The sequence below is a fragment of the Denticeps clupeoides genome, chromosome 1, assembly GCF_900700375.1.
Source record: "Denticeps clupeoides chromosome 1, fDenClu1.1, whole genome shotgun sequence".
Classification (NCBI taxonomy): Eukaryota; Metazoa; Chordata; class Actinopteri; order Clupeiformes; family Denticipitidae; genus Denticeps; species Denticeps clupeoides.
In genome coordinates this window covers 19,028,177-19,048,469 of record NC_041707.1, presented here as the reverse complement: position 1 = coordinate 19,048,469, position 20,293 = coordinate 19,028,177, and the positions used below count along the sequence as shown (strand labels likewise).

At 42.4% G+C, this 20,293-nt stretch overlaps 1 protein-coding gene across 22 annotated transcripts in view; it reads right to left on the bottom strand.

The window, feature by feature from the left end:
* The window catches only part of ablim2 (actin binding LIM protein family, member 2), a 54,922-nt gene extending 34,693 nt beyond the window's left edge, over positions 1–20,229 (bottom strand). For 15 of the 22 annotated variants that reach the window (XM_028957724.1, XM_028958508.1, XM_028958598.1 and 12 more), the window contains exons 1-2: positions 8,276–8,547; positions 1,180–1,350 (exon numbers count right to left, since the gene is read on the bottom strand). In XM_028957724.1, the coding sequence (XP_028813557.1) occupies positions 1,180–1,350; positions 8,276–8,291 (187 nt within the window). In that variant the 5' untranslated portion in view covers positions 8,292–8,547. Of the gene's footprint in view, positions 1–1,179; positions 1,351–8,275; positions 8,549–19,898 lie in introns of those variants that run through there. The other 7 variants (XM_028958826.1, XM_028959080.1, XM_028958990.1 and 4 more) reach the window with 4 other exon arrangements.
* Between the last annotated feature and the right edge of the window lie 64 nt (positions 20,230–20,293).

The window sequence follows — 20,293 nt, the reverse complement described above, 5'->3', positions numbered from 1 at the left end:
AACTAACATTACTCTTGTTGGGATATTGGACAGCCATTGATTCTTTGTTAATGTTTTAGGAGATTTTAGATCTAGCGGTTAACATCTACGTCCTACATAACCTGTGGTATGGCATATTTCAATGGTATGTCCTGTGGTTATTAATGCTATCATGTTTTAATAATAAGTCCCCAACTGACCAAAGGTTGGACCCAATAGGAACCCCACCGAACATAAAACATAGTAAGAACCCAACTTATGTACTGATGAACATTGTGGAATGTTCTGAAATCATTGGCTGTTAGATGGGAAACAGTTTTTCCCCATGTGAACGGGAGCCAACAGAGGCTGTCAGCCAGCTGGAGGTTTTTTTGATCCCCATCTGAAGCGCGCTGGGCAGTGAAAGACAGGAATGGCCAGAGAGCCTGTGGGCAGGCGCGGTTTGCAGCGGTAAGAATAAACGCGCTAAAGCTTCAGGAAGCGCTCTGACTCCGTGCCGACCCCGCAGTTGCCTGGCAACCGATGCTTGTGTACCCAACAACACCCATCTGACACTAGCATGTGAGAGCAACTGGTGGGTGCAACAACACTTGCATGACATACACACAAAAGAGATAAAAACTTGTTGCCACATTAAGACCATTTGATTTTTCTCAAATCGCACACTCATGTAAACTGATACTTAAATAAAATGCACAGCATGATTTATCACTTTACGTATATCACCAAAAAAAAAAAATGCATGAAATAAGACATTTTAGAAGTCAGTACAAAAAGACTGAAACCAAAATCTGACTCTAGTCCAAAGGTTGTTTCTCTGGACAACACAGGGATTTCACAGGGATTTGGAAAGTGTTGGCAACACTTTCCATTATGCTATGAGATCTTGGATTGATAGAGATGTTGCATAAATGTGATTTATTTTGATTTATTTCGTGTGTTGAATGTGGTTAGTTATGCATAATGCTGCCACATCCATACGAAATATGTAATGTGATCCAATACTCTGAAATCTTGGCACAACATCCAAACATTGATTAGTAAAAATGGAAAAAGGTACTTGCTTGTTTTTAGGGCACATTGCTAAACTTAATTAGGATATACAAGATGGAATAATCCAAAAAGGCTCAGGTGTTGGTGCCTTGCACGGTTAGTGTTTTTAACATTGATTTCAATGTGAGGTACAGTGAGGGCAATTACCTTTGCAGATGAAGCATTTAATGTGGAAGTGTCTGTTCTGCACACGCAGCACCTCGCCCTTGCAAGGCTTCCTGCACGTCTGGCAGAGGATGGAGTGGCTGCTCGGCCCCCCAGAACCCCCAACCGACTTCTGTTGCTCCAGCGGACTGTGCATGGCCTGCTGGTGGAAAGCTAAGGCAAAGGGAAGGAAGGACAGGGGCATGGATATAAGGGAGGGATAAAAAAAATGAAAGAGACAGATTAATAATCTCAATCCAGTTACAGGAATCTAAAATAGCATTTCCCAATCCTAGACCTGGAGGACATCCTGACAGAATGTCTTCATTCCAACCAACACAGCCAACAACTGGCCACCTTCATCTCTTAGCCTATGAAGAAAAAACTTTTCGAAAACATTGTTCTGATTGGGGCTGGAGAGACTCTTTTCTGATCCAAGAATGGAATCGGAATACATTGGAATACATTCGAAAACCCCAGAATGGATTCACACCCTGCTGTTCAAATAACACTTGCAAAACACACAAAGCACCTGAACAAAAAGGATGGATCACTGATACTGTAACAGATAAATGTTAACAAGAAAAAAAGGATAAGCTCAGGTACATCTCACCTGAGCTATAAAATAATATTATCTAACAGCATTTAATCTATTCATCTATCTAAGTGGTTAAGAGTTCTTTCAGATCTTCTTCACTGCCCGATGCATCTTAAGCTCCTGTTCTAATCGTGGGCATGTCGATTCTCTAAAGGGCAGCTATTTGTCTCCCCTGGAAGGGCGAAGGAACCTGTTTCTCTAGCCTGTATTAGAGCTGTGCTTAACAAAGGTAATGCGCTAATGAAACATCCTCACAGTCACAAAGTGACAAAGGGGGTGCAGGACTGTTCCACTCAGCCACCAAAGAAGGGGCATGTTCAGGCAGGGACCAGGGAGAGAACACTGGCCTCTGGAGTTGTTCCTTGGCAGTTAAAAGCTGTTCCCCGGAGCTCAATTATAATACACTGCTAAATAAAGGGAACACTTAAACAACAACTCCAACTCAATCACACTGCTGTGAAATCAAACTGTCCACTTAGGAAGCAACACTGATTGACAATCAATTTCTCATGCTGTTGAGCAAATGGAATAAAAAATAGGTGGAAATTATCGGCAATTAGCCGATAATTTGGGTGTTGACCAAAAGACCACTTCTCACTTCCTATTCCTTTCTGGTTGATGTTTTGCTCACTTTTGAATGCTGGTGGTGCTTTCAAACTAGTGGTAGCATGAGACGGAGTCCACAACCCACACAAGTGGTAGTGCAGCTCATCCAGGATGGAACATCAATGCGAGCTGCGGCAAGAAGGGGTGGTAGCAGCCTAGTGGGTAACACATTCGCCTATAAACCAGAAGACCCAGGTTCAAATCCCACTTCCTACCATTGAATCCCTGAGCAAGACACTTAACCCTAAGTTGCTCCAGGGGGGGACTGTCCCTGTAACTACTGATTGTAAGTCGCTCTGTAGAAGGGCGTCTGATAAATGCTCTAAATGTAAATGTAAATGTTTGCTGTGTCTGTCAGCGTAGTGTCCAGAGCATGGAGGGGCTACCAGGAGACAGAACATCAGATGTGGAGGAGGACATCAGCAGCAGGACCACTACCTCCGCCTTTGTACAAGGAGGAACAGGAGGAGCACTGCCAGAGCCCTGCAAAATAACCACCAGCAGGCCACAAATCTGCATGTGTCTGCTCAAACGGTCAGGAACAGACTCCATGAGGCCATACATACACAGGTGTGGGTTGTGGTTACAGTCCAGAGAACAAAGAGAGTCTGGAGACGCCATGGAGAATGTTCTGCTGCCTGCAACGTCCTCCAGCGTGACCGGTTTGGCATGGTAATGGTGTGGGGTGCCATTTCTTTGGGGGCGCTGCACAGCCCTCCATGTGCTCGCCAGAGGTAGCCTGACTGCTATTAGGTACCGAGATAAATCCTCAGACCCCTTGTGAGACCATTTGTTGGTGCAGTTGGTCTTGGGTTCATCCTAATGCAAGACAACTCTAGACATAATGTGGCTGGATAGTGTCAGCAGTTCCTGAAAGACAAAGGCATTGATTCTATGGACTGACCTGCTCATTCCCCAGACCTGAATCCAACTGAGAACATCTGGGAAATCATGTCTCGCTCCATTGCACCACAGACTGTCCAGGAGTTTTTGGATGCTTTAGTGCAGGTCTGGGAGGAGATCTCTCAGGAGACCATCCACCACCTCATCAGGAGGATGCCCACGTGTTGTAGGGAGGTCATACAGGCACGTGGAGGCCACACACTACTTAGCCTAATTTTCACTACAGCCTGTAGTGTGTTTTTCCAGTTTAATTTTGAGTGTGACTCCAAATCCAGACCTCCATGGGTTGTTATATTTTATTTCCATCAATCAATTTTGAGTGATTTTGTTGTTGGCACATTCAACTATCTAAAGAAAAACTTCAGAGCTAGGATGTCTTGTTTTTATGTTCCCTTTTCTTTTTTGAGCAGTATATTTTTTGTGGGTGAGCCAGTTGCTTATTGAGTACTGAACGAAGGCCACGGATCAGTTTGCTTTGGCATTTAATTGTTTTTTCACTTTTGATGACAGACTTCAAGCAGATATGAAATGAATGTACAATATTCAAAAACAAAACGTTCTCTCATATATTGTATTAAGAAAAACAAGACACGTGAGATGATAAATTAAAAGCAGACAGTTTAACCATTGTTCATGTTATGACATAATTGTTCAGCTATGCTGATACATTCATAAAGAGTGGATATTCATTTTGTAGCTTGGCTGGAAGGCTGCTTAAAGACTGACAGGTTGAATTAACCATACTACCAAAGCATCTCAATTAATAATATCAGCAGTAAGCACATTAGCCATCTTCATATGTGTAATGCTATAAGTGTCCATGAAGCAACGAAGGTAATATTTTCCTCAATATTAAAAACTGATGAACGATGGTTTTGTGAAAGAAGCTCAAATTCAATGTGGAGAAATCCGTTTTTCTCTCTCTTTTACAGATAGGCTGGTCTCATTCCACAACAGCAGTCACATCCTGTGCAACCCAACCAAGGCACACACACCTTTGACCTCAGTCAAGATCAAAAACACGCAGCAACCCTCCAGCTCCTGCAGGACTCCTGATGCCTGTTGCCCCTCTCACCACAGCCCATTCACCCCCCTTCTTTTATCCATGTTTATTTTCTTTGGATTATGCTGTGTTATTATGATCAACCCAAGCCAGAAATTCCCATTGGCTGCTCCTCATTTGTCAGATCACAATCAGTGATTTTTTGACTAGTGTGATTAGAGAGAGCTTTTGGCTTTTTGTCAAAACAGCCTACTGGAAAATTGCATGGAAAAAAGGCAGACCACTGCCTGCTGCTCTGGCACATGACCCATCAGTAAACCAGCAGCTACCCATCATTAGCCCATGGCTTTGGAACCAATAAAAACAAGAATTCCTCTCAAAGTGGACCAGCTGAACAGACACCCTTTGCAACAAGTCGGTGATCGAGTTTTTCGACCCATGGGAATAGAGTTTACATAGTTATAGTTAACCAGTTTTGACCCGAGGAGGGGCAAAATCTTGATTCCTTTTTTTTTTCTCTTGCCACTGTGCCACTGGGTTTTATAATGAGGGTACTTGGGCATTGGATCTCATTAAAGCCATGTACATAATAAAATCATCAAAAGGTTTGAACTCTTCTCTACATCAATCAATAAATTATATGGTGATTAACGCAAATGTTACAAGGTGCAAACCATAAGCTTTCATTATCTTTTGTAGAGAGTTTGTCTGAAATAGCTTTAAAGGCAACAGTACTTATATGAGAATTAAGTTTAAAATTAATTAAAGAGAAATGTTTTAGAAATGTTTAATCTGTAAACTGTAACATTAGATTCTTCTTTAATTCTTAGAATTCTGTGCTTATTTTACAATGTTTTATATGCAGACTGACAATGTTATTAATTATGAACATTTTATCTATATGTATATACAGATATACATATAGATCAGCAGAAACAACAACCGAGTTATATGTCTTGTTTTGATGATTAATATAAAGCAAAATAACCCAAAATGCAATGCTTTCCCTTCTCTCTCACTCACCACTGAGAATCTTTCAGTATATTCCCTCTTAGGCCATAATTCCACCCCTGGCCAGCGGATGTACCCTGTCTGACTCTGATATCCCAGCTATCAATCACCTTCACACTGCCCAATGGTTCATACACTAAAATCAGACAAAAGGTCATCGCAGCACACCAAACTGGCATATATACGAATGCAATTCCCATTCACATGCTGCAAACACACACAGATATAGACATGCTCCTAGGTCATGTAGAGTAACGAATGCAGCCATCTTGGAGCAGGTCATCTATAAATAGTTTGGCTCCATGGAGATTCCATCACGCTCTGCAACATTCCAACATCTACAGGATCAGGCATCTCTCCATTTAGACACTTAAGCACTCACATTACCACAGTGAGTCCCAAAAGCTAACCTGAACCCTCAACCCAGCCATTCAAAAGTCTGAAGAAAGCAACAACTTGCAACAGGCAAAAAGCAACAGGCAAAACTGATGAGGTTTCATTGTAGAGAACATAGGAAATTTCTGAAAGATAAAGAAAAAATGTAAACAATATGATATTTGCCTGTCTTTAAATTCCCCTTTGAAACTCAAGAGGTGATAGTGAGATACAGGGTGAAGAGGTAACATTCCCTCCTGATTGTCTCCAAACATCCTTAAACATTTACAGCATTTATAAGATGCCCTTAGCCAGAGCATCTTACAATCAGTAGTCATCCTGGAACAATACAGGCTACTAGGATCCTACCATCCATAAACAATGCTTAAAGTTCCAGAACAGTCAGGAAACGGAATGGTAAATGTTGTCAGTAACTGATGTGTGACAGCTGCCACATATATCCAGATCCTCATCCATTCATTATTGAGTAACTATATTTTATTAACACAGAAATGTAACACTCAATAAAATGCAACATATGATCATTCAAATGTGTGTTATTATTATTATTTATTCCACAGTTCTGTGCAAACACAGTGACAGAACTACTACATTATAATGTGATCACATTCTTATTAACGGGTGGGAGAAAGTCTGTACATTCCTTTATTCTTTAAGGCTCGACTCTTTGTCCAAAGGAGTCAGTTTCAAGGGTTTAGTTTCAGACAGCTCACCTGGCATTTGACTCTTCTTGACCACTGGGCTTCTAAAGGGTGAACTCAAACCAGAGAAGACTCCTCAACTTACGGCCCTCAGCGTGATTTATGACAATAGGGAAGAAAGAGAGCAAAAGATGGACCATTCCTTTTTCATACATCTATCTGCCTCTACTTAGTGTGCATATCTGTTCCCATTCCCATTCTGTTCTTTAGAAGAGGTGGAATTTATCTGTTTCACTGGAACACAGTCTGTATATAAAAAAAGTATTAACCACTGCTCTCTCACAGACATACGTTATTTTTTTCTATTTAGAAGGTGGGACAAGGTGATGTGCATTGCTAAAGGAGTGATCAACCAGATGGGAACAGACGATAGATTGTGAGAGAGAGAGTGAAATTTGACCTCACAGGACACCAGGATGATCCTATCCAGCCACACTAAACATCTGGAGATATTGGGATTAAGTGAATGAGAAATGAAAGGACGAAACTGCATCCTAACAAGGCCACTGGATATGAAGTGAAAGTGAAGTGATTGTCATTGTGATACACAGAACAGAACACCATCACCCTGAGTGAGCAGTGGGCAGCCATGACAGGCGCCCGGGGAGCAGCGTGTGAGGACGGTACTTTGCTCAGTGGCACCTCACCTTCTGATCACAGGAACGCTTCCTTAACCACTAGGCCACCACTGCACCACATTTGGCTGGCTCGGATGACAGAGCGGGCCAAAGAAATAATTTGTTATGAATAAATAAATGATTGTATTGTCAAGCGCTTGTGATGGTTTGTCCCACGCATGTTTGTCTGCGTGTGCATCACGTTGCGTCACTGCTGTGTCTCCATCTTATCTCTGATGTGAAGCACACATGGCTTGATTAGCTGTGCAATAACGTCCCCCCGTTCGGTCATTTCTCACCGCGCTCGGTGCTGTTTACACGCCGGCGTCGTGCCGATTGCTTTCCTGACTGGCGGACTGACAGACCGACAGCCGGGTTTGTTTATTTCTTGCCCATGTGCCTGTGAGAGGGCGTCGCAGTGCCTGCTGGGACCGGTCCAAACGTTACGTCATGTCCAGAATGAGCTGCCCTTGGTGGTCATGGGCAGCCGTTGTTATTGCCACTCCGTCATTTCCAACAGTGTGAGGTCCGTTACGCCTGATACTTTTACAACCAATCAAGCAACAATGTGAGGAAACCAAACGGTAAAAAAAACAACCGTGTTCCCAAATGGCACATTTAATCACTTAATGGCACAACTATTTCATCTTACTGTTGGATATTATGTAATGTGTAGATAAGAGGGAACATTGTCCTGTCTCAATCATCGGCAACAAAACAGAACTCAATCGTATCGCACACTCCCAAATTGGCTCTCTCTTACACACACACACACACACACACACATATATGCATGACAGGCTACTGTCCAAGGTGTCCATATTGCCACAGACCTCACTGGGTGCCGTGGCACGCGTCCTTCCCCTGGTGCATTATTATTACACCACAGGGTGGGGTGGCTTTGTTCGGCTCTTATCAAGGACATTCAAAAGGGAATTTTAACATGACTTTTCAATTTTCACATTTCACACAATCCACATTTTTACTTTCCTATGACATGAACAATCGATTACACTTGCACTCATTAGGCACGGGTCTCTCTCTCTCTCTCTCTCTCTCTCTCTCTCTCTCTCTCTCTATATATATATATATATATATATATATATATAATGTTTCTTACCATTTTAAATCAAATGCAAATGAAAGCAACGTTGCTGGTGACAGGACAGATAGACATGCCGACTAGGCGACATTGCGCAGCGACGCCAGCGTCTCATTGACAGCGGCGTGAAGCGGCGACACAAACGGGGCAACCGGGCTTTACCTTTCTCCTCCGGCATCGTCAGGCGCTCTCGAGGTGTCCGGTTTTAGCATCCGAGGTCCGCTCGGGTCTGGCACATGCTCCAGGAGCCGGCGCTTCGGTGCGTCTGGGGCGGAGGCGACAGCGCGGGGACGGAGACGGAGTCATATGATTCCAGAACGCCGCCGGGTCACTTCAGCTATTACAACCATTTATTATAAATAGAACGTTCTAGAGCGCGAAAGAGCAGAATATGCGAGTGGCGCGGCTTCCGTGACATCTGTGGGCGTTTACTTCACCCGCCCACGCGCAGTGGGGTTCTCCTTCCTCCTTTTTTCCTATGGAATTGGCCAGGATCGAGCAATATACAGCATTTCGGAATGAAATTATCATGTCTTTTCGATGTTCGTGACATGTCCTATCTATCTAAATTATTACTGTAGGAGAAGCTACATCAAATCCAGCCCAGTGAGCAGCAGCTCACATGTGTTTTATCTTTCTACGTAAAGAACAGAATACGCCATTCAACTACATAATGATGGTGAGCGCTAGTGCAGAGGGAGTTAATGTTTCTCCAAGGCCACTTATAGTGATGGGGAGATGGAGCAGATCCTTCTTTTTTTGCTTGTCGGAAATAACCTCCATTATTAATGGGCCTGTGGTACAGGGAGGAGTACGAAGTGAAAGGGAGGAGGGGCGAGGGGTGAATACAAAGTCAGGGAATCTGGGTCCAATAAAAATGACAGCAAATGACAAAACGGAGTGACTGGGAAAAAAAGGCTCATAAAGAACGACACAAAATTGTGGAATAATCAGGAACAGAGGGAACGTCTAAATCATTGCCACAGCATAACAGGAGATGGGTGTTCCAAAACAAGGACCTGTCCAGATAGTTTAGTCAGGTCCACTTGCCAGCTAATGAGGACACCTCCCCACATGGGCCCTGGGTAGTGAGTGACTTGCTTCCTACACATTTAAAATAAATTATTTTATATTTATTTGTACTTTTATGCACTTTTGACTGCCATTCACTGTCAATAATACACAGCAAATGTGGATGGAACTGTACTACATTGAGAATAATAACTACACTGCATTTAAACAGAGCTGTGAACACTACAATAATCTCATCATACCACTAGAGGGAACCAGAGAATCCCCAATTTACCATGGTACATGCACTATGGTTTGAGAACCAAGGAGGGACATTCATGCTGTAAGTCTACTGATCGGTGCACACTGTGTGTGTGAAGGCAGGCTGCTGTGAAACCGAAATGAGGGAGTGCATATTTCATATCTCGCTCATATCTAATAAAGAAGCACTTTCATCTTATATCTGTGATGATTAAACATTGTTATTTATCATGAACATTGATATTAACAGGATCAAACTCATAATGAACCACTGAGTTTACTGGGGTCAAGCATCTGAAGCAGACACCTAGCACCTGCCAGCCAGTGTCTTCTTGGCTTGTTTCCATCGCCCATGAATCAGATTAGGACAGGAAGAGCATATAGCATTCTGGCAACAGCAGGCTCACATATGGAGCCATTTTCCCAGCACAGGTCCCACTTGATTCCACGGGTTTCCAGTTACATTCCTGCAGGGTCAAATATTGTACAGTTATTCCTTCCAACAAGGACATGTATGTAAAAAGAGGCCATGTGACGCAGCCTTGTGACATTATCTTCCCCTGAGCTAACGAGAAACTGAGAGTCTATACACACACAAGCATCTTCTCAGGGTTGCTTGACACTGATATTCTACTGTAAATTGGCTTGCATGTCTCTTTCATAGCGTGCTCGATCCTTTAAGCTCAGCCCACCCTGTGTGTGCAAAGGCCATCATGACTAAGCTGAAGAGATATTGATCCCATTGAAGTGATAACGGTATATTAAGCTTGTATTGCTGAAATCTCACCCATGTTACTGAGGTCTGATTCATGGCCTTTAGCAAGCTGTGCTCTGGAATGAAAGACCTTATGTGGGTTGCTGATGAAAAAAGCCCTCTGTTATGTCAAAGAGCCATTGTTAGAAATGTGTGTGTTTGTGTGTGTTTGTATGATTGAGAAAGCAAATATGAGAGAAAGAGACACCACCACTCCACTCCACCACCACTTTTCACCATTGCTCAGTTAGCTTCAGTTGTGCCAATAACTGAACATAACAGTGATACAGTGATACTCATGGGCTCTCATAATCAACAACAGAAATACTCAGTCATGCTGTCTTTGGGTGATAAATGTAAACATATTGAAAAATAGTTTTAAAGGGTGTTACCACCAAAAAGAATGTCCACACGTTTCACATCAATCAGTTGGCTTTCCCTTCCACATTAAGGGTTGATAATACATTACATTTTACTACAACTTACTGATTCTTCCTTATATGACACCGAAAACCAATAAGCATTTTCAACGTAGCAGTTCTGAATGTTGAAATATAACGATCTGCATTATTTTTTATCATTGTTAAAGCTACCCGACCAAGCAGAATACAAAATCCGCACCTATTATACCCAAAGCAAATTCTCTAAAGCAATTTCAGTGCAATGCTCAACAACACCCTAAAACTTCAGTTAAAGATGCACCTATTGTTCAATGGTTTTATGATAGCATCTTGGATTGGACAGCATAGCTGGAAGGCTATGTATTTTTAGTCCAGTCCTCTGGGTGGGAATGAGCTGAACCCCAATAACGAGGACACAGGTTTGTTTTCTCTGTACTCAATGTGCCTCGTGCTGTGTTGCATAACAGGGCCTGTGCATGAAGAGTCAGTGGCAGGGTAGCTTCGAAAAGGTTCCACTTACTTGTTGTAGATGTTCTGCAAAACAATGACTTCTTCCTCATCACTTCCTCAGATGACCTCATCTGGCTCTCATCTGGTAAATTAATCAGTAATGCGCATACCACACATTTAAAGAGCTTTCAGGCAATAATCTGTGACCACAAGCTTCCTAAAGAACAATCGCCAATTCCACCAAGGTTTGCAGCAAGTGACTGGGATGTCAGCCTGTCATCTCACTCTGGTCAGCATTCCCATAACAAGGTAGCATATAAAGTAGAAATTCAACAGCAGGAGTCGGAAAACAGCCAAAACATGCAAAAAGGGAATGGGATTTTGCATGGTTTCTCAAGGGTCTACCTGCCTCACTCTTATCATGGGCCATGTAATCAAATACTATAGAACACTCATCCTCTGGGAACTGGGAAAGACTTCAATATAGGCTGGGGCCCGAATAGTGTAGGTACTGTCTAAAGCAGAATATTTGAATTGCACAATCATTGTTTTCGACCCTGTGACAGGGTTAATCTCATATGCTCATAACAATTTGCAAGAACCCTGAATGCAACAGCATGTCTCTAAGTAATTTTAAATCATGAAGCTGCATTCCAGTCCCTGGGAAGCAGGCTGCACATGGTATTTCGGCATAATAAATAAGATCCCAAAGGGGGCCAAAGTGCTCAAAGAGTTCAAAGAGAACCCCTTGGTAAAAGAATGAGGTGGCTATGGATCCCAGGTCCAGAATTGAAGAACCACATTACAGCACATTTAACTACTATTTAAACACTGTCAAAAACTGTTAACTTTAAGTGTTAACTTAACCTTTTAAAAATTCATCTCCACTGAGAAAAGCTCAGAGAGGGACCATTACTTCAATCCATATTCGCAGAAGTTCAAAGCAGGAGGTTAATGCAGGAACATCCTTAGCCCATTAACTGAGTTGCCTATGGAATGTGAGTCAGGTCATTATCATGGGAGCCACTAGGGATTCTACCATAGCCGCAGTCTTAAGGATTTGGACACTCTGGGATGGGACTGTGCAAGAGTGATATCTCCAGTAGGAACAAATGGGACTTCAGCACAAACACATCAAGGCTTCTGGGCCTTTTTAATATCCGGCACATGAGAAATCTGTAAAATGTAATACATATTGCATAATGTAGCATATTCAAAATGTTTAAGCCATTCATCAGTTTCTGAGCACAGCATGGCTGAAATTTGACTAGGTGGCCAACCTCTACCCAGCAATAACTCAGGCCCAATCCATTTTAATCTGTGTGTGCAGTCTGCCGTTTCTATAAGAGCCTTCACCATCCCAGATCTTAAATAAGCAACCACACGGTACAGTAGGTTCCATTTACTTCAATCTTCCCATTTCACAGCTGCAGGAAATCAGTCAAACCTGACTGCAGCTCTAGAACATTCTTTGGCTCTCGGTTCTGACACAGGGAGTGGTACCTGAAGTTGATCTCAAATCAGTCAGCGAACGAAGTTGAAGTACAATATAAAGTAGAAAACCATGGCTAATATAGAAAAGTAACTTCGGTATTTGAACTGTAGCATGAGACAGTGACTGGTCAAGCTTCCAGAAATGCTGGACCCCTGCCTTATCCCTGCTAGCAAAGCAGGCCCTAAGCCACCCACCACCCTGACCCAGTTTGCTGGACCGGGTGTGTGTGGTGTGTCACACAGTGTGCAATCAGGGTATATGTTTGTATGTATCTGTACAGTATATGCATATCCCTCAATGCCAAGCCTTCTAAACTAAAAGCTTGAAATCACAGTGTGAGTGCAAAATGGCCGTTCAGGATAAAAAACACCACTATGTCAGTTGGGGAACAAGATTGTCAGAAACTCACAGTTAAGCCCCCCACCTAATACAGGTTTCTGCCATAGAGCAGAATTAGCATGCTGGGGATTTTAAAGGCCTGAATCAATGACCCACATTCGACTGCAGCAGGAGCATCCCTATACTGCTGACGGTGGAGAAATGCTGTAACACGCTCTGTTCTAGTACAGGTTGCACCCCCTCATCCTGTCTGTCTGCCTCCTTCTGACTTAACCTGCGTACACAAAGACTTCTTCCTCACCAAGAACTAGAATGTTTTGTACTATAGCACTGACAACTGTGTATTTTTCATTGCGTTATAGGCCAGAAGATAAAATACCAGTCACAAGTCTCGTTAGCAGCTGGAGTTAGCGTAGCATTGGAATGAACTAAACACAGGAGGTGGATAAAGAAACACTTGTTCAACAGTACCATACTGGCCCCAGTAAAAGACTTTTTTCTGTCATTATACAACTGAAAAAACATAAAACTTTCAGACTTATCATATTCAATATTTTGAATGAATATTAATAATAATGTAATATGAATATTAATTAGTCTCTTTATAATCTTTTTATCTCAATGTTTTACATTCTCATTAATGTTTTAGTCCTGATTACAGATTACCACAGGGCATGTTATACTGTCCAAAATACATATACACAAAATAATAGTTTACCACTAGTTTTGAGCTATGCTGCTTTCTAAAACCACAGCTTCCAAGCTCGCACTAAACTTATTTAGACTGAACTTAGACTGAACTTACTGAGACTTATTAAGACTGGCAAAGAATTTCATGTCTGACATCTGGAAGCCCTACTGGCATTTTGTCGGCAGGACACGGAATGCTGTTGTCGCACAGGTTCAGAATTCCCATTCCTCTTGTCATGCTGACTGCAACAGGAAAGAGTCTGTCAGACCTCTGTGACATTCCTCAGTGGGATGCCACTGCTGTACCCGCTCGCCAGAACAGACCAAATGAAGATGGTCTGTTCTCCTGCGACCTGATTTCCTGCAGCAGTGTGAGGGTCTGCAGGCCTTTATGTAAAGTACTGAGAGAGGAGGATGTTGGGAGATATATTTAGAGATCAATGAGATCACAGAGACTGTCTACAGCAAAAAAAGCGCAACAAGGGAATATTTCTGTCTGGTGCGGATGAAACTGCATTACAGACAGATCCCTTCATCACCTATATTTAATCCTGAACTGGTCCTTGACTAATTATTCATGGTGAGGTGTAGCTATAGCTAGCTACATACTCAAACCACAATTTAAAGTATTATGCAACTTAAAATGCTTAATTAACTTTGAAAACTGCTCAGTTTAACTAAGAAAACAAAAAGAGGAGACTATATATATCACTAGAATGCTAGAACTAAAGATATTATCATGGAGTTGTTACATTTGCTCAAATAGCTGAGGAATTCTGTCAGGAATATTTATGAGCTGATTTTTAAAAAGCTTTTTTAGTGATGCTAAGGCCAATGCAAATGAGACGTAGAGGACAAGCCATGTTTACTTACGTCTTATTGAGATTTTCATAGAAATGAAAACAGGAAAAGGATTTTACTTCCTCCTCTCCCAGCTACAGCTAATTAACAAGGCAGCCCTTCCTCGTTTGCCGTTTCGGTCAGTGAAGTGCTATAGAAATGTGTATAGAGTTAATTAAGCAATCGCTCTTTACAATCGGTCCCTGTGGGTGCTCTGAGACAGAACAAGTGTCAAACCTGTGACATTGTGGTCATCTGGTTTATAGGCAACTGTGTTCCCCTCTAGCCTTCTAACCCCCCTGACTAGTCCCTTGAGAGAAAGAGAACATGATCGGATTCATGAGAGATTTGTAAATATTAATAAGAGGAAAGCGATGCTACAATGAGAGTGAGCTGATAGATGCAGTGGCAGCTGCTTTGTCTTTGTTATGCAATGCAAATGGTCCCGGCCTTCCGGACTTCCATACAAAACAGGCCTCTATTCATACAGTCTTGTCAGGAGCTAGTTGACCTGTCAGTACTGGCTATACTCGTGACTTCTTTGTGTGTGTGTGTGTGTGTGTCTTGCTTGTGTCCTCATAAAAATGGGAACAGTGGTGGGACTTTATGGAAATGAGACTCATAAACTTAAAGATTATTTAAAACAAAAACAGATATTTAATGATGGTATTTCTATTAAGTAGGGATTTTTAATTGTCTCTTTAATTGTCTTACTCAGCCAACGAACCGGTGCTGTAAAAAATACTCTCTCAGGTGTAAAATGTGCAGTATGAAAGGAGGCCTGTAGCAAGCCACTGAAAGTTTTCTATGAGCCATCTAAAGTGGTTCTCTGCATGAGTGACTAAACTCTCTTGGTGTTTGATCAATACGGTCTTGAGGTTCACACACAAGCACACATACATACAGCTCTTGACTGATGAGGCGTCAGTGTGACTCCTCCTCATTTCAATTAAAGCTTCCAATAAAATGGTTAAAGGAAATGTCACATGCCTCTGCCACATTTCAGCATGTGTGTGTGTGTGTTTGTGCGCCTCATGCTCTGGCTTAGCACCAGTGAGATCACAAGCTATTTGTCTACAACAGCTGTGGAGTCTTCTGACCAGCAAAATCTCCCACACAAACTAAACTCTCAATATTGTGCACAGATAATACAAACTGTGGGTGGTAGTAGCCTAGTGGGTAACAGCCTGTGAACCAGAAGACCCGGGTTCAAATCCCACTTACTACCATTGTGTCCCTGACCAAGACACTTAACCCTAAGTTGCTCCAGGGGGGGACTGTCCCTGTAACCACTGATTGTAAGTTGCTCTGGATAAGGGCGTCTGATAAATGCTGTAAATGTAAAACAAAAACGTAATAGCAGTATGTCTTATTTCATAATATCAAAAACAATTATGAACATGTTAATCATCTGATCGACTTAAAATATAAATCTACTGAGAAAAGGAGCTCAAAGGAAATATTGTTAAATACGAAAAGTACAAATCTTGACCTCTGGTTGTTGAAAGGGACAAAAAATAAACTTTTGCTGAACTATCCCTGGCCTTTCAGCAACAGACCAGGTTGTTGCAACACTCTGACACACCCATCAGTCTCTCCCTTTATACAGAATTCCAGACGTCCTGTTCAGCAACAACATCTGGACCCAGAGCAATTTCATTTCAGAGTTGGGAGGATTCTAACAACTTGCTAAATATGATTTATTTCTGAACTTTAAACTCCATCCAGTTAGGGTGCCATTGTTATGGTGTTGTAGTGTACAGTATCTAGGTAATACACATACACACACTCACACCATTAGCTATAAAGGCTCCAGCAAGACCTGGCTGATGCTGCACTTGCATTACTGGAAATGACGTACTTCATGTCCCACTGGACTGAAGTAACACTCACTCTGATGCAAGTCCACCAATCACGTGCAGTGCAATTATCAAACTGGACGTGGGGTTACAATAATATCCTGTAACCCCGTTCCTTCAGTGAGTCTGAGATTGTAATGAAATAAATCATATGAAATACATTTTGGTGAATGCATTTAACTGAATCAATGACGTCAAATGATCTTTGACTTTTTACAGTTTGCTGCAGATGTTTTATGACCATGGCTCATAAAGTTTGGTGATTCTGGTAGATGCAAGAGCTAAACATTTTAAGTACTTAATCCGTTGTCTGTTCCGGCATACAGTAGAGGACATCTTCAGAGTATGTTAGCTGGCTAATCACCAGTACTGACTACAGATCAACCAACACGATCAATATGCCATTAATGACAGGGATAAGGCCTAGGGTATTGAACGAACATGCGGATGCACGACTTATAACAGCACAGTCCTCAGCAGAGTGGTGAGCAAAGTCATGCTCCATATATGTCATGCAGCCACATGAGCTGCACCACCACCACCCATCTTTAATAATTAGGCAAAGTCTTAGTTCTGGTAGGTTACATAATTAGGTGGCTCTAAGCTTTGTGGAAAACAACATCAGCACGACATCGGCTCTCCTACCCCAGGCCTTCCCATTTTAAATGTCATTAAAAGTAGTGCTGCACGATTAATCTAATCGCAATCGTAATCGCGATGTCAGTCTATGCGATTACATGAACGCAAAAAGATGCGATTTAAATGATTAGAACATGGATTGGATCAGATATGTTGCCGATCCATTCTCATTCTCTCAAAGTTGGCGAGCTGACTGAAGTCTCAGGTCTCAGTCGGATGTGACGTGTTTGGTCACATGATTTTCGATTCGGAGACATATGGGTAGACGGCTCATGACGAGCTGCATCGTACGTCAACGTCGCTGCCATATTGCGAGATGCTCTGCAGTGGCGTGAAGCATATACATGTCTATGGAGAGAAGTGCATAAAAATGCCTCACTCTTGTGCTGTTTGGGGCTGTACAAACTGCTGTACGCTCCAAACCAGATCCCGGGGGATTACATTGCATAGGTAAAGCGGGACAATTGTTTTGAATATATTTGGCCATTATAAAATCCCGTTTTATAAGTCATAACCTTAGCTAAGCTAGGCTAAGCTAGCGAAGCTATGCATTCCTGTGTTCAAGTCAGCCTCCAAACAACGTTTTGGCTAAACGTAGGCATTAACTATTTAGACTGTTCTTAGCTGTTTAGTTAACTTTTTTCAAACTTTGAAGGTTTCCTAAAGAAATTCACCTCAGTTTACAAATCTTAGCCTTAGCTAAGCTAGCAAAGCTATGCATCCCTGTGTTCAAGTCAGCCTCCAAACAACGTTTTGGTTAAACGTAAGAACTATAATATGGGATTTTATAATGGCCAAATATAATCAAAACAGTTGTTTAGCCTTACTAGGGTTTGTCGGTCGACAGTAATGTAAAGAGTTTTTTGTGATTATTTTATATTTGTAGAATATCGTATTTTGAAAGCACTGGGCATTTCAGGTTGTTATAAGTAGTTTGTATGTTTCACTTTGAAATTAAACATTTCACTATTAGTTTGCGACTTTTCATTGATATACAAGCAAGTGTCCTTTATCATATCGCAATCGCATATCGCAATATTGATCTCAATAATCGCAATATGTCTTTTTCCCCAAATCGTGCAGCCCTAATTTAAAGTGATGAAACATGTGATCATAGTTTTAGCAGAGCCATACACTGTACACTTTGGGGGTGATAAATTGTGTTCTGAAGCGTTAGAATGAAGTTTTGTTGCAATAAACCTTCTTAAGCATCTCAGCACTCAATAAATGGTTCATGTTGACCTTCAGCGGTCTGATTGGTGGGCTTATCATGTGGAACCCAGCAGGGAGGTCAAGACCTTTTATCTACATTACCTTCTTCTATCGCCCTGCACTGACATCAGTCAGCAGCATGGCAACCATTGCCAGGCCTTCATCATCACTCAGCGGGGGTCTAAGAAGCCTGGGCAGGGATTCAAATGACTCACCAACATCCCAGAAAACGGATTTTGTTCAGTGCAACATCAGAAAGGAAGTACTTCAAAGCAAAGTAGGGTGTGAGTTGGAACCTGGGTGGATGAGGGTATGTCCTGGCAGCACATCTCAAGGTGCTGTCAAACTGTCTGGACTAAATTCCAGAGTCTACGGTGATAGTGAGGCAAAAACTGACCTTCCATTAGCTGTTAAAACAGAGGACTATTCAGTTTGCATGTTTGTGTGTGTGTGTGTGTGTGTGTGTGTGTTTGTGCCTTGTTTTCAACTGGCTGACTTGTGCATTTAACAGGCCAGACCAGCAAAGCCAGCATAAAAAAAATAACAACAAAGAGACTGGTCACCAGCTAAATGTGCAAGTCATGGGAAATAATTATGTTATATACTGCTATTAGTCAAATACCACATTACTGGGCATACATGTCCACACATTTAACTGGCAGCCATCATTATAAACATAAGAACTGCACTGGCCAATATAATTACTTCCAGAAGCGTATGCAGAAAAAAATGCCCTATCATACCATACCATGCCATTGCAACTAGATAAGCACTTCAGCACTTTCCTTGGGCAATGCTTACAAAAATTCAGCATTAACTGTCATGGAGCCTTTTTTAAGTCTAAGATAGTATGCCCTCACCATCAAAATACGACTACTAAATTAGGGTCCATCTACAAACTACTGTAAGTTGTGCCTAAATACAGAGATATCTTGCTGGGGGAGTACATAGTATAAATTACAGAATGACAGAAAGGAAGAAACACTTAAAGGTTTTTTTTTCCCTTGCTCCATTCCACTCCGAAATAATTCAAATAATATTTTAAAGTACAACACATGGAGGTACCAAATCAAATACCATATTTCAATATTAATGTCATGTGTCCATGCTGTTTCCTCTGCACGTCTGGTCCAGTGATGTGTCCTCCTGTCTGGCGCGCTGCACCCTTCCGCAGACGCAGCAGAACTGGAAACACGCCCGTCGCCGGTGGCACGTCCCATACGCCCTCGCGTTTCTGGAACGACGACAATCCGACCTGGTCGCATTACATAATCCTTACTACACTTTACAGCAACACGGTGTAACCCGACGACACCCTTGTAGCAAAGTCGAGGCCATTCAGTATAAACCAGAATGGCGAGCTCGGGAATGCGGTGCCTCGGAACACCGCGACAGCCACCCATTGGGACATAGATGGGAACTCGGGTGTAAAAAAAAAAAATTACCTGGAAAATGCCCTTCAACCCCGCCGCTACATGAAGGCTCGAATCGCGTGATGCAAACCTACCGATCTGGCACCTTCACTGTGCCTTTAGTTCATGCATATTAAATCGTGGCTTCAAGATCACCACGTGGTGCAAACCTTCATTTTGCACGTCAGCTTCAGGTGGAAGTATGCCTGGCTTAAAAAAAAAAACAGTCAGACTCTGAAAGGTTACCAGGGTGACAGCTGATGTTCAAGTGCAGAACAGCGGCGCAGGCGGAAATGTTTACTGATGTCAGCGCATTAAAGGCACGGTGCATTCCCAACAAAAGCTCTGCACTGGGAATTTTCAAAAGGTCTACACGGGGAATTAAATCCCAGATCACAATGAAAAACTGCATAAAAACGTACCAGTGCTCATTTTAAAGGCTGGTATGGATCTTCATTCAGCTGATGGAGCATCGGCGCATACAGCGCTCCCTAATCCACGGTTCCGATTTCCTTAGAAATGTCTGTGTGTAGGTTATGGTCCAAATATACAGCTTCGTCTCAATAAACTCCGACCATAGCGCGCTTTCCGCAGAGATCCGCGTCTGCTGCCTCTTCCTCCGTGTCTCTGCCTCAGCAGCATCCCTCCTCCTCCAGCCAGGTGATAAATAGCGCTCCTGACAGCGCCGCTGAGATCCCCGGTGGATTGTGGGTAATGTAGTTTTCCCCGAAACCGCTAGCATTCAGGAGGAATCCTCGGGAATTACTTGATTGACCACACTTTCCACTGGGGAGAACAAACGCCTTCGGGTCGTATT